The sequence below is a fragment of the Gekko japonicus genome, unplaced genomic scaffold (genome assembly GCF_001447785.1).
Source record: "Gekko japonicus isolate JY-2015 unplaced genomic scaffold, Gekko_japonicus_V1.1 scaffold1499, whole genome shotgun sequence".
Taxonomy (NCBI): Eukaryota; Metazoa; Chordata; class Lepidosauria; order Squamata; family Gekkonidae; genus Gekko; species Gekko japonicus.
The window spans coordinates 167814-182283 of NW_015160885.1; the positions used below are offsets into that span (position 1 = coordinate 167814).

Consider the following 14470-nt stretch of genomic DNA (forward strand, 5'->3'; position numbering starts at 1 on the left):
TCTATGGGGGGGGGGGAGGCTCTGCGACTTACCTGGCTGCTTCTTGCTTCTTGTGGCCTGGGGCTGCTGGGAGCAGGGGGCGGGGCTTGTTGCATGTGCCCGCCCCCTGGGCTCTTTACTGCCGGAGCTCCGCTCCTGTGCGCTCCTGCAGGAAACAACCCCTGGCAACTATCCAAACACATCCCTGTCATTTAAAAAACCAACAACAGAGGAAAACATTGCAAAGAATAGGAAATGACGTGCCTCTTTCAGGTTGTGCCGCTCTGAGCCTCTGGAGTAATTCAACGCAAGGCAGAAAAGCAAAATGGTCTTCATCATGTTACCTGTTAATTTGCTGTTCAGCCCGTCTATAAGTCTGAAACCTACCATCCCAATGTCTTTGGGAAAGTGTGCCTTGCACACGAAAGCTCATACCTTGAATACAACTTCGTTAGTCTTAAAGGCGCCCCCACGGGACTCTAAATTGGTTCTCCTGCTTCAGACCAACCGGCTGACCACCTGGGACTATCACTCTGCACGTTTTTGAAGCCCCACACTGAAGCCCCACCTTTCTTACGCCAGGAAATGAATAGCCTTATTTTAGATTACTTGTTTACTGTCATCTAGCCATAGTCAAATACGTATCTGTCCGATCAACTTCCGTAGGGAGCTTATGCACATTCTCTAGTGGTGTTCATTGAAATTAATGGGATTTAATTTGTTTAATCATGCCTAGATCATACAGATAGCAGATGAAATGTCAGCCAGTTTCTCCGGCAAGGCGGGTTATAAATTGAAATAATAATAAATAAATAAATGAAATACAAAGCAGTAAAGATCCAGAGGACAGCGTGACAGAGAGAAAAAACAAGTCGTAGCAGCTGTTCTTGGTTTCACGGCATTTTAGTGTTACAATGGAAATTTGAGTTTAGCTAACCAACAAATCTTGGAAAGTCGCCTTTGTGGGGACAGCCATTGTACACTCCTGCTCCCTCCCCCCACTATACAGTAGTAGTAGTAGAAGAAGAGATGGGATTTATACCCTGCCCTTCACTCGGAGCCTCAGAGCAGCTTACAGACTTCTTTCCCTTTCCCTCCCCACAACAGACACCCTGTGAGGTAGGTGGGGCTGAGAGAGCTCTTGACAGTAACTGCTCTTTAAGGGAACAGCTCTGGCAGAACTATGGGTTGCCCAAGGTCAAGTGGAGGAGTGGGGAATCAAACCCGGTTCTCCCAGATTAGAGTCCACACACTTAACCACTACACCAAACTGTCTCAGTAACCACAAATGTTACTTTGCAGCTGGTAGAGCCTTTGACCCCAAGCGGCACCGCACCCAACCAGGCACAACTCAGGATTCTGAAGGAAACGGAGCTCAAGCGCGTGAAGGTCCTCGGATCCGGGGCCTTTGGAACGGTGTATAAGGTACGTCTTCCCTTCTCCAATAATGCTAGGACATGGGCGCACGCAGTGAAGTTTATGGGCAAAAGATTGAAGGTGGACCAAAGGAAGTACTTCCTTATTCAACAAGTAACAAGATTGTGTCATCCGTGGCCACAAGCATAGGTAGTGTTCAAAGGGGGTTGAATGGATTAATGGGGGAAGTGGTCCATCCATGGCCATGGTGACTTAAGGGAAGCCCCACAGTCAGAGGCAATGAGCCTCTGAATCCCAGAGCCAGGGGGCAACATCAGTGGGTAGACTTTAGCCTCTCTGCCCTGTTGTTTGACCTCCAGAGGAACTGGTTGGCCACTGCGTGAAACAGGATGCTGGACTGGATGGACCACTAAGGTCTGATCTAGCAGGGCTCTTCTTAGGTTCTAAGATGAATATAGGTTTGAGATGAAAGGGATACTATCTTGCACTTGGAGACTGCTAAAGCTGTTCCTGTCCGTTAACCAGATCACTGGGCAGTAATATTTTTGGTGGTCTCCAACAGTAATATTATCTCCTTTTTCATCTCAGATGTGCATCCATTTTAGATCTCAGTGCCCAGGTTAGTGTTTAATTCCACTTTTCATGATTTTAAAGGTAAAGGTTTCCTTTGCTCGAAAGCCAGTCAAATCTGACTCTAGGGTGCCGTGCTCATCTTTGTTTCCAAGCTGAAGACCCAGCACTGTCTGAAGACGTTTCCGTGGTCATGTGGCCGGCATGACTAGACTCCAAGGCGCACAGAATGCTGTTACCTTCCCACCGAAGCAGTACCTATTTATCTACTTGCAATTTCTTGCTTTTGAACTGCTAGGTTGGTAGGAGCTAGGGCCAGAGATGGGAGCACACTCTGTCACGTGGCACTCGGGTCTCCAACTGCCGAACTACAGACCTTCCAGTCTGCAGCGCAGCGCCTTAACTTACTGTATTAGAAAAATAAATTTGGCACCCAAGTTCACTGATTTAGAAGCATCCTGGCTAAGCTGTGGGGATAGTGAATAATACAGCAAGGCATGGTCTGTTACTTTTCAAGGAATTGTTTCATAGGTAATGACTACTTGGGTCTATCCCCCCCCCCTTTTCATGATTACAGGGCGTTTGGGTTCCTGAGGGAGAGAGCGTGAAGATTCCTGTGGCAATTAAAATCCTGAATGAGAGTAAGCCGTGGGGATGGTGAATAATACAGCAAGGCATGGTCTGTCACTTTTCAAGGAATTGTTTCATAGGTAATAACTACTTGGGTCTATCCCCCCCCCCTTTTCATGATTACAGGGCGTTTGGGTTCCTGAGGGAGAGAGCGTGAAGATTCCTGTGGCAATTAAAATCCTGAATGAGACCACTGGACCCAAAGCCAACGTGGAGTTCATGGATGTAAGTAGCAGAGACTGTCGTCACAGCGATTCACGTCCTAAAACTCTACAAAAGTTTCATTTTACAATGACACTTTTCTTCTCCCCCCCCACCCCCAAGTAGTAAACTGGATGAAAAAGTTGTCACGATAAAGTCCATTTTGTAACACATTACCGGGGGGAATTACGGGAGGGGGGGGGATTCCGAAAACTTGTCAAAATCAAATGGATTGGAGGTTGCGGCTGATTATCCAGCCGATGGTCATGGACCAAGGGCAAACATTTTCCTTTGAAAACTCCACTCTCATCTGAATTTGTGGGGGGTTGTCAGATACAAGGCCTACAGCTTTTATCAGGTCCAACCAACGAGCCAGTGCTTCTCAGACTTCTTGAACCCCCCCCACACACCTTTTTTGGCCCCCTTCGTCCCGAATCAGCATGAATAATCTGTTCCTTGGGTTGCCAAGTCACTTACCTTGTGTGGCGGGGGAGTCCTTGTACCCCTCCCGGCGTAGCATGCCGCTGTGACACCACCCGGAAGTGACGTCATCACGCCAGGGGCGTCACCGGGCGACGCTCTACCAGTTTCCGCAAAAACTCTATGGTACCATAGAGCTTTTTGGGGCGACTGCTAAAACGTCGCCTGCCGACACCCCCGGCGTGATGACGTCTCTTCCGGGTGGCGTCATCACGCTGGGGGCATAGGCCTGATTAGAGATGTGAAGGCCTGGAAAAACAATGGAAAAAGATCCCCACCGGTGGATTGGGAGCCGTTTGGGTGGGGGTTCCCCCACCCCTGGCGGGGGCTTGGCAAGCCTATCTGTTCCAGGGTTGAGCAGACAGAGTCCCTTATATGCAGTCACGTGCATAGGGCCAGCTCCTCCATCCACAGACTGGACTCCTGTTCCAAACACTGATTTGGAGGAGGGGCAGGGCAGGATACTCTGACCTCTTCCAGTGCCCAGGCACGGGAGAAACTTCCTAAGGAAATGCAGCCCTTCTTCCAAGTTTCTCTGAAATATTGGGCGGGGCCCTCACATGCTCAGATCCAGTAAGGGGCAGAGAGGGTTCTCTGCCGAAGGACATTCGGTACACTTAGGCAGGGGTCATTTTGTAGAAAAAGAGGTGCCAGAACTCATTAGCATAACTCATTAGCATATGCCACCAGGGTGCAACCACTTGCTTCGAGGTCTTTTGCCTCCCTGGAACTTCGCCTCCCCGTTTTAGGCATCCCGTGCTTTCCAAGGGAGCCTGGACCACTATTTTAGGACCACTGCACCAAACCGTCAGTTCTATCTCAATTAGACGTTGTTCATGCAGTTGTGACAAGCCCTTGGTTCTTAAAAACATGTAGGATGTATATGATAAAAAGGTATTGCACAGGTATTGGGAATGGCCATGGCTTGACATGGGGTCAGGAAGGAATCTTCTGGGATGGAAAAGTGGATACTGCAGGTGTGGAGGGAGAGGTATTTGTGAATTTCCTACCTTGTGCAGGGGGTTGGAATAGATGACCCTGGAGGTCCCTTCCATGATGCTATGACATGCAGAAGGTTCCAGGTTCGGTTTCCAGCATCAACAGTTAAAAAGGACCAGGCAGTAGGTGATGGGAAAGACCTCCGCCTGAGACCCTGGATGACCGCCACCAGCCTGAGTAGACAATAGTGACCGTGATTGCTCTGACTCCGTAGAAGGAAGCTTCACGTGTTCATAGTTTCAGAGGGCGGCTTTGTTGGTCTGCGGTAGGACAGCTAGATTCGAATCCAGTAGCACCTTAGAGACCAAAAAGATTTTGGGGACATAAGGTTTCAAAAGCTCTGATGAAGGGAAAGCTCTAATGAAGGGCGGAGCTTGCACTCTCAAAAGGTTATACCCCGAAACTCTTGTTCGTTTCTGCAGTGCTAATGGACTCGAATCAAATACCCCGAAACTCTTGTTCATTTCTGCAGTGCTAATGGACTCGAATCAAGTTATTACACAGGCATATAGTTTTCTCTCCTGCTCCAAGCAAGAAGAAGAAGACAAAGAGAAACAGAAAGAGGAAGAGTAGATTGGATTTATACCCCGCCCTTCACTCGGAGTCTCAGAGAAGCTTACAATCTCCTTTCCCTTCCCCTCCCCACAACAGACACCCTGTGAGGTAGGTGGGGCTGAGAGAGGTCTTTCCAGAACTGTCATTGAGAGAACAGCTCTGACAGAACTATGCCTTGCCCAAGATCATCCAGCAGCTGCACATGGAGGAGTGGGGAATCAAACCCGGTTCTCCCAGATTAGAGTTCACGCACTTAACCACTGCACCAAACTAGCTCATGGAAGCCAACCTATCAAGACAGGCATATTGGCATCCCCAAATATATTTCTGAAGGGGGCGAAATAGTTTTTTGGAGTGTGAAATGTTTGCTGTCGAATGCCCCAGGGACCTCTGGGCCTGCTAGGCCTCATGTCCGAGAGACCAGTCAAAAAAGACCCTTGTATCCCTACCAGTGTTCCCTCTAAGCTGAGTTAGTGTGAGCTAGCTCACAGCTTTCAGCCTCCGGCTGACAGATTTTTGTCTCCGCTCAGGAAGGATGGGGCTCCAGAGCAAACGAATTGATGCAGCAGCCAAATCGCTCGCTCACAACTTTAATGCCAGTAGCTCACAAAGTAGAATTTTTGCTCACAAGACTCCACAGCTTAGAGGGAGCATCGATTCCTACTCTTCATTGCGCTCTTTCATTAAGATGGGAGTAGAAGTCCTCCATGATGGACTGATACTTTTTATCCCCATCACCCCAGGCGCATTTGCATGGAATCCAATTACAGCCCAGTAGAGCAGAACAGCCTCATCCCTGTGTCCCGTGAGTCACGTCCTCCTTACTCAGAGGGAGCAACTTGAAAACCTGCCCCTGTTCAGCTCTGATAGAAAGACACGGGTGTTGGTGTTTGCATAGTGGATCGATGAAAGCTGCCAACATTTATCCTAATGAAAAGCATAAGGTCAGAAGTGCCATAGAGTTGTTAGATATAACAGGACGGCCACTCCCTGATACCCCCACCCCATCTGAATAGTAATAGATCAAGATGGGCGGCCGTGTCCCTCTGTCTGTAGCAGTAGAAAAGAGTAAGAGTCCAGTTGCACCTTAAAGACTAAACAGATTTGGGGTAGTCACTTGAGCAGTGACTCACGAAAGTTCATACCCTAGCACAAATTTTGTTCATCTTTGTCACAGTAGAGCCAGGGAGGCAGGCAGACAGGGGGAGTCATAATACAAGTCCAAAGGTCAGCCGGGAGAGCAGTCAGCAGAGCATTAAACAAGTCCCAAAACACCAGACAAAGCCTCACAAAGTAGAATTTTTGCTCACAAGACTCCACAGCTTAGAGGGAGCATCGATTCCTACTCTTCATTGCGCTCTTTCATTAAGATGGGAGTAGAAGTCCTCCATGATGGACTGATACTTTTTATCCCCATCACCCCAGGCGCATTTGCATGGAATCCAATTACAGCCCAGTAGAGCAGAACAGCCTCATCCCTGTGTCCCGTGAGTCACGTCCTCCTTACTCAGAGGGAGCAACTTGAAAACCTGCCCCTGTTCAGCTCTGATAGAAAGACACGGGTGTTGGTGTTTGCATAGTGGATCGATGAAAGCTGCCAACATTTATCCTAATGAAAAGCATAAGGTCAGAAGTGCCATAGAGTTGTTAGATATAACAGGACGGTCACCCCTTGATACCCCCCCACCACCTGAATACTGATAGATCAAGATGGGCGGCCGTGTCCCTCTGTCTGTAGCAGTAGAAAAGAGTAAGAGTCCAGTTACACCTTAAAGACTAAACAGATTTGGGGTAGTCACTTGAGCAGTGACTCACAAAAGTTCATACCCTACCACGAATTTTGTTCGTCTTCAAGGTGCTACTGGACTCTTGCTCTTTTCACCTGAGTACTGTTAGACTTTCCTGAACATGGTTGGGCCCCGGTTTATTTAGTAACATAACAAGGCTCAGATTTTCTTGGGCTCCTGGAAGGATACTTGCATCATTGTGGGCCCCAAAGCTGACCTGGCTAGCCCGATCTCATCAGAGATCTTGAAAGAAAAGCCGGGTCGGCCCTGGTTATTACTTGGACGGGAGACCACCAAGGAAGTCCAGGGTCGTGACGCAGAAGCAGGCGAAGGCAAACCACCTCTGAATGTCTCCTGCCTTGAAAACCCCGTGATGGGTTGCCATAAGTCAGCGGTGACTTCCCACCACCAGGTACTCGATATACGACCAAACTCACTGGAGATTGCAGGTGACACTTTTCCCCCCCCAGACGAATCCTCCAGCCTTGCCGTGCGACCTCCCTTACAGAAATTGGGTATTTAGTGGCAGCTTCCCGCATAAACAGTGAGCCAAGGGAGGGTTTGAGTGTTACAGAAGACGTCCAGGCATGAGGGGGGCTTCACCGAGGTCTCTGGGACTAACCTTGGAGGCGGGAGGGGACTCATGTGGGGAAAGGCCTTCCTAAGATGTGCTGTTCTGGAAAGCCCCATAGCAGTGCTGCGTGTATTTCTCCTCCCCCGGTAAGAATCTTGATTCAGCTTTCTGAAGCAATATCAGAAATGTCTTTCCGTTCGTTTGATGTTTTGATGGAAGTGTGCGTATGTGTGTGTGCTTAAAATTTGTTCAATCGATCGTAGCCGGTGCGAGAACAGTGGGAACACTCTAGTCTCTCCTGCTCTAAGGATTACTTTCAAAGGAGAGTAGTTCTCATAACCAACCGAGAACCTGTTGGAGACAAATCTTGGTCTGTTGGACGTGTCTTAGAGTAGCTGGCGGACATGTGCTGACGGCTGCGTCACTAACCAGCAAAATGCATGGATGAGAGTGTCGTCTCCGCGCTGGTATAATGTAGGAATCAACTCTCTGGCATCAAAATTCTTCCCAAGCACCAGAATTAGGTTGTTGGGGGTTTTCCCCTCCAGTGCTGGCGAAAATTCTACCCTCGGCCGTCAGTGTGAGTTAGGGGAGTGACTGATACCTCTTGTTACAAATCCCTCCCTCTCCATAATGACAGGTTATCTTGGATCTTGTCCTTCCAGCTGATAAGACTACATTACCATTTCAGTATCACGTGGAATGAGTCAAACAGCGGCTGCTGCTGCTGGAGCCGTCTTGGTTCTCACCTGATTCATGTGCACCAGCTTCTGTTTTCACTTAGCCCATTAGCGCAAAGACACAAAAGGCCGGCATGAAGGAGTGCTCAGAGACAAAGAGATCCACACAGCATGAGCGGCTTGCTTTTCGTTCAACCTTTTAATGGCGGTGGGAAGGGGGGGGGACAAAACATGCCGCCAAGGTGAGGGCTTTCTAACCAGCTTGGGCTCCTTTTTAAATATTGTGCTCCTAAAGGAGAACAGGGTATGGCAATTTGGCCCGGGGGCTGTCATTTCTGTACCCTTGAAAACTTTCTAATGTATCTGTAATGACTATAATGACATAATGCATCATACTAGCACATGGAGTGGGGAGCCCCCTCCTCGATTTCTCTCAACGGGGGACACGGAATTGAATAGCCAATTTTTTTAAAAAAAATCCCTGGGCTTGAAGGGCGTCTTTTTGTCCCCCAGCACGACAAATGGTATTTCTCATTTGTCTTACTCAAAGTCGTCTGTCCCCCCCCCTTTCTGTCACCTTTCTTTTGACTCCCTCTCTTTATTACAGGAACCTCTTGTAGCTTTTGCCTAAATGCATCCTAACATCTATCCTTTGATCTTGTGATTAAAGAAAAGCCGGGGTCACTGGTTAAATGTTTACATTCATTCCGTTTGCTCTTAAATTAATGCCAAAAATCAGAAATATTAAGATGTCTCCTTGACTGTTTGATTGTTGTTTATGTAGTTAGTTCAACATGTTCACCTTCTTTTTGTTAAAAAAAGAAAGAAAGAGAAAGAAAAAAACAAAGCAGTTTTATTACGAAATCAGAATTTAAACTGCAACGGCTCGGATCCCGTTCTCATGTACGAACTGTTCTTCTGGTTCTAGCGGTTGCGTGTACACACAAGGCAGGAAGGGAGATGGTTTCTGCTTCCCCCTCTTCACTGCAGCTGCCAGGGCGGCATGGCTTTTTACTCACACAGATCCCCTAGGCTATGGCCTTGACTTTTCTGAGCTCAGAGGTGGCATCTAGGAGACGGATAATGCAGGAAAGAACCACTTCCACCGGGACATTTTGGTGGCATCGCATAGAGTCCAATCCCATGTGCCGACCCTACAAAATAATAGTTTCATTTTAAAATATTTCCCTCTACCCCATCAAAACCTACAACTTGGGGGGAGGGGTGGCCAGGAGGAGGTAGCTGCGAATTTCCTGCATTGTGCTGGGAGGTGAACTAGATGACCCTTGATGTCCCTTCCAAATCTGTGATTCTATGGTTCACCTCTCGTTATCGTGGAATATATATTTACAACATAAGTCCTGGCCCCACTGGTGGACCTCCTGATGGCACCTGGTGTTTTTGGCCACTGTGTGACAGAGTGTTGGACTGGATGGGCCTTTGGCTTGATCCAACATTGGCTTCTCTTGTGTTCTTAAGAGAAGCTATGTTGGATCGGTCCAATGGCCCATCCTGACCAGCACTCTGTTTTGGCCACTGTGTGATACAGATTGTTGACCTGGATGAGCCATTGACCTGATCCATAAGAACATCAGACGACCTAATCACAATCATTGGGCGAGAGATGGCCGTCCAGATTGGCGAAATCACGGATTCAAATTGCAAATACCCAGAAAGTGCTTGATTTTCCCGGTGTCAGAAAACTCGCTGGGGAACCGGGAGGGTTGAGCGACTGAGCCCATTTTGGTGTGGGAGGCGGCGTCTGATCAGCAATTTTAAATGTGAGAGGGAACAGCAGTGATACCCGATCAAAATGACCGTGTGGCCACGGCCTGGGTTTGTAGCAGTTTCCCCTTGCTTCACTTCCAAGCCGAAGGTAAGTCAAGAGCATACAGATTCCCTCCGATTTCCCCCACCCCTCGTAGGCCACTCCCCCGCCTACATTTAATTTTTTCCCCAAGCGGCACAGCCAGTTTGGTGTTGTGGTTAAGTGTGCGGACTCTAATCTAGGAGACCCGGGTTTGATTCCCCACTCCTCCACTTGCACCTGGCTGGATAACCTTGGGCAAGCCATAGTTCTGATAAGAGCTGTCCTTGAAAAAGAGCAGTTTCTGTCAAGAGCTCTCTCAGCTCCAACGACCTCAGAGGGAGATTAATTGCATTTGTTGTGTTTATATCCCACCTTTCCTCCCAATGGGGATCCACAGCAGCTTATATTGTTCTCCTCCCCTCCGTGTTACCCTCACAAGAACCCTGCGAGGTAGGTTAGGCTCTAAGTGTGTATCCGACCCAAGGTCACCCAGCAAGTTTCCACGGCAGAGTGGGGATTCAAATCTGGGCCTCCCAGATCCTGGTCCAACACTTTAAGAGCTACACCACATCTAACCATTGGTCCAGTGACTCATCCTCCCACCCTGGGCCAAGAGCACAGGACGGTTTTCACACGCCGGGGCAGCAAAGGATCCTGGCCCAGTAAAAGGAAAGCAAAATCAACAGGAAACGAGACACCGTAAGATTTTAGAACCTGCCTGATTTTGAGTGAGCATAGGCGTGGCCAAAAAATCAAGATGGGTCACCGAGTTAGTCTGTTTGTAGCAGCAGAAAAGAGCCAGAGTCCAGGAGCACCTTAACGACTAACAAAGTTTGTGGCAGGGAAGGAGCTTCAGGGAGTCTCTGCTCACTTCTTCAGATACAGCGAGAATGGGAGTTCATCTGTCGTTATATCTTGGAGAGTGGAGTAATTTCAGATGCTGAATGATACCAGCAGGCAAATGACAATAGCGGGTGAATGACAACAGCAGGTGAGATTGGATTTAGGCGAGATATGCACGGGGGCAATAGGCATGGAGAAATCAGCATTGTTCATGAGACAGGAAACCTAGGTCACGATTCAGTCCAGGTGGATGCATTGTCTTGAGCTTCATTATCAATTGCAGTTATCAATCCACCTCTGGTTATCATGGAATACATTTTTATTGTATTTGTTTTATTTATATCCACCATTCCTCTCAATGGGGATCCACAGCGGCTTTTATTGTTCTCTTCCCCTCCATTTTACCCTCACAACATCCCTCTGAGGTAGGTTAGCCTGCAATGTGGCAACACTTCACCTTCCCCCACCCTGTTGTCATGTTTTAACCACGAGCGACTGGTAAAACTTCACCACTTCACTGAGTCCGTGCAGTCTGGGACAGACCTGCTTGCGTTGCTGTGTCTCAGGCCCTTTATGCACAGGCGTTTTGCCTCGCCTTCACCGCGCAGGTCCATCGGGTTTCCTTTTTTGTTTTCTGCATTTTGCTTCCTCCCTTCAGCATCCAGTTTGTTTGGTTTCCCCCCCGGGTTTTGTGAGAGTGGGGGCTGTGGTCACACGGCAAGCTAATTACTATTTGTTCCCGCTATAGATTTGATTGGGAATATTTTTTTTTCTTCGAGTTGGGATGACCCCACGTCCCTCCCCAAACCGCAGACATTGTGGGGCGAGGCTCTGGGCCCTGAGCGGTGCAAGTTTTTTTTTTAAATTGCTTTGCGCATGCTCATATGCACACGGCCAAATCACCGCCCCCACCAGGACTTGCCATGCTCCCTTGTTTTTACAGGTCCCCCCCATCCCCGAACAGCGAACAAAAAATAAATAATAACCGTTAGAGGCTTTTCTGTTCTGCTTGGGGAACAGTTTAGAGAGAGAGAGAGAGAGAGATCTGGCTCTTCTCCCAATCCACTGGGGATTCCATTGGGGGTTCCCAGCGATCGCTACCCTTCCGTTGTGATTTAGCAGCTCAGGCAAGGGTTGCAAGGAGAGGATGCCGAGAAGATGTGCTTGCTAGATCAGAGCAGAGCATCTGAGACGCGTCTCTGCGTCTCTGAGATGTAGTTGTTTAACAGGAGACCGGAGCTCTTCTGCAGAGGGCAGACTTGTAAGGTCCTGTGCAGAATTGATGCAAGGGGCTTTACTTTCTAGCTCACCTTAACTTAATTGTTGATAATATTATTTACCGAACAGGCCAGAACAAAGGCAATATCTGGAGACGACCTTGTGAAGTTAGATGAGAAAGGTACAGATTTAAAAATCAGGTCTCTTCTTAGAGAATTGGCACTTTGGTCGATGAACCATTGGTAGGGTATGCGTCTTTTTTATGAACTATTGTATGGCTTTAGTTCATTTTGAAAAAGAAACTTAAAAAAAAACCACGATTATATGTCTTTAGCCCTGACCTGGATAACCCAGGCGAGCCTGATCTCGTCAAGATCTTGGAAACTAAGGAGGGTCTTCAGTATACAGATTGAAAACTTCATTTCCCTCTTGAGAGTTCTGGCACCTCTTTTTTAAAAAAAGAAAAGCCCTGCCCCCAAGGAATACCAGGGCCATGATGTGGAAGCAACAATGACAAGCAACCTCTGATCATCTGAAGAGGAGGAGGAGAAGATTGGATTTATACCCCGTCATTCACTCAGAGTCTCACAGCGGCTTACAAACTCCTTTCACCTTGGTCAGACTCTGGGAGCACTGGGCCAGCAACTCCTTGTGCTTGGGCTCCATGGCGCAGTGACCCCAGCCTGCCAGGCGGGCAGAACGCAGCCAGCCCCTGCATCTCTCTTTGCCGTCTCTCTCTGCTGCCCGCCCACCCGCCTGCCAGCCAACCAGCCCGCCCGGCCCTTCCTTCCCCGTCCCCCTCCAGCAACTTTCCACGCTGCCATCCTGCTGCCCATCTCCAGGCCATGGGACCAGCCCCGGCCCGATGCCGTGAAAACTCTATGGAGTCACCATAAGTCACCTGTGAGTTTACTAGAGTTGCCAGGTTCCCTCTGGTCACCAGTGGGGAATGGAGGGTTAAGTTTGCCAGATCCAGGTCAGTAAACTCCTGGAGATTTGGGGATGGATCCGGGGGAGGGCCAGTACCTGAGCGGATTGCTCATGCACTCAAAGGAGGAAGCGGGCGGGGGGGAGCCTCATCGCATGAAGGACGGTCTCTGGAGTCTGGAGATGAGCTGGAATTCCAGGGGATCCCCAGGTCCCACCTGGAGGCTGCTGGCATCCCTAGACTCTCGTATGTTCTCGTATGTCCTCACATGACACCACTTCCCACCACCATTGTATGTCTTTTGTGGTTGCTCTGGTTTGTGGCCTCTTTAAAGTGCGGGGTAGCTGGGATTTGGGAAACATCGTTTTCACTTTAGGAACATTAAGACCCTGTTTTAGTGCAAGGGAAAGAAAAGGCCATTGTTGGAGAGCCAGCAGCTGCCCGTGTGGAAGATCTTCAGTGGTGCATCAATTATTGTGTGGTGTGAAGTCCGTCAGCCCTTCTCCACCCTCCTAATGCAGTGTAAGTCGGTCGGCTTGAAGCTGTCCTGAATTCCTAACTAGCCAGAGGCTGCGGCCCAAAGCTGGCGGCTCAGCATCGAAGCGGAGGGAGATCTCCGACATGAGATTGAGTGCATCCCTGATTAGTAAAATAAAGCATCCCAGATACTGGTGAAGAAGGAAATCAATCGCCTGTCATCGGGCAAAAGAGGGGGGGGGCAGGAAGGACAGACAGACGTAATCTTGCTCTTCTAGAAAGTGATGTAGCACAAGCTATAATTTTATCCAGGGGTCTGATCCTCTTACAAGTTTAATGTAACCTCTGCGCGCTTAAATGTTTCATCATCTCTTTGAAAATAATTAGGGGGCTCCACGCAGATGTCCGCGTGCACAGAGTTCCCCGGGAGTCCCTCGTCTCACTGAGACGAAGACAGTTTGACTGATGCTGGTCAAGCCCCAATATTGGGCCAGGAGCTAAGAATAGAAGGCACCGCTGCTTAGCTAGCTGAGCATGTTGGCTGGGGGGGAGATTAAAGCGAAGGGTTTGGAATTTATGCTTGGAAATAAATTTCTCATCCTCATTTGTTTCCTGGTAAGAGAGCCCGCAAAGGGAGATGGTGTCTTTTATGGTTTTATAATTAAGATCTAGGGGGCTTCTTGGCTTTCCCCCCCCACACACACTTCTGGTGGCTCTCCAATATCCCCAGAAATAGTTTTTCCCGACCAAGGAGAGTGTTTTGTTTAGCGATGCATAAAGATAATAAATAATACTGACCAGGGCTTCGGCAGGTGCCGCTCCTTCCAGCTTTCGAACAAATAAATTAAGGCCGCTCACAAGGGGTTTTTTTGTGGTAGGCAAAGAGATTGGGCAGGAAAAGAGACAGAATGAAAGGTCGCTTGGACGGACAGGGGAGTGCTTCCTTCAGCAGGAGATGAAAGACCAGCCGTACTTTATTGCAGAAGGCCGATGAGATAAATGAACGGGATCAGTGAATATTTGCAATCAGCCAGTAGATGTTTCGCAAATGTGATGATGACCAGGCTTGCCAAAAGCTTTGGGGCAAACACACCTCCATCGCGCTCCCCCAGCTACCTGCGAGAGGCGCTCCTGATCAGATTGCCCCGATGCTCGCTGCACTGTGCCGAGCTGAGCAGCTATGCGCCAGGACATTCATCGTTTGTGCAGTGTAACTTGCAACTTCTTTGGCCCAGCTCAGGAACTAAATTGTCTCATTGACCAGAGAAGAGGCAGTGTCCTCCAGGGTCACGGTCTTTCAGGTCATTGAACTGACCAACTTCGACATAGGAGGAGGAGGAGGAGGAGGAGGAGGAGGAGGAG

General features: G+C 48.8%; 1 protein-coding gene across 1 annotated transcript in view; it reads left to right on the forward strand.

The window, feature by feature from the left end:
* Positions 1–14470, forward strand: part of ERBB4 (erb-b2 receptor tyrosine kinase 4) — a gene marked incomplete at its 5' end in the record, with an annotated part of 401399 nt that overhangs the window by 142924 nt on the left and 244005 nt on the right. The window contains 2 exons of the mRNA XM_015423413.1: positions 1259–1404; positions 2683–2781. Of these exons, the coding sequence (XP_015278899.1) occupies positions 1259–1404; positions 2683–2781 (245 nt within the window). The remainder of the gene's footprint in view (positions 1–1258; positions 1405–2682; positions 2782–14470) is intronic.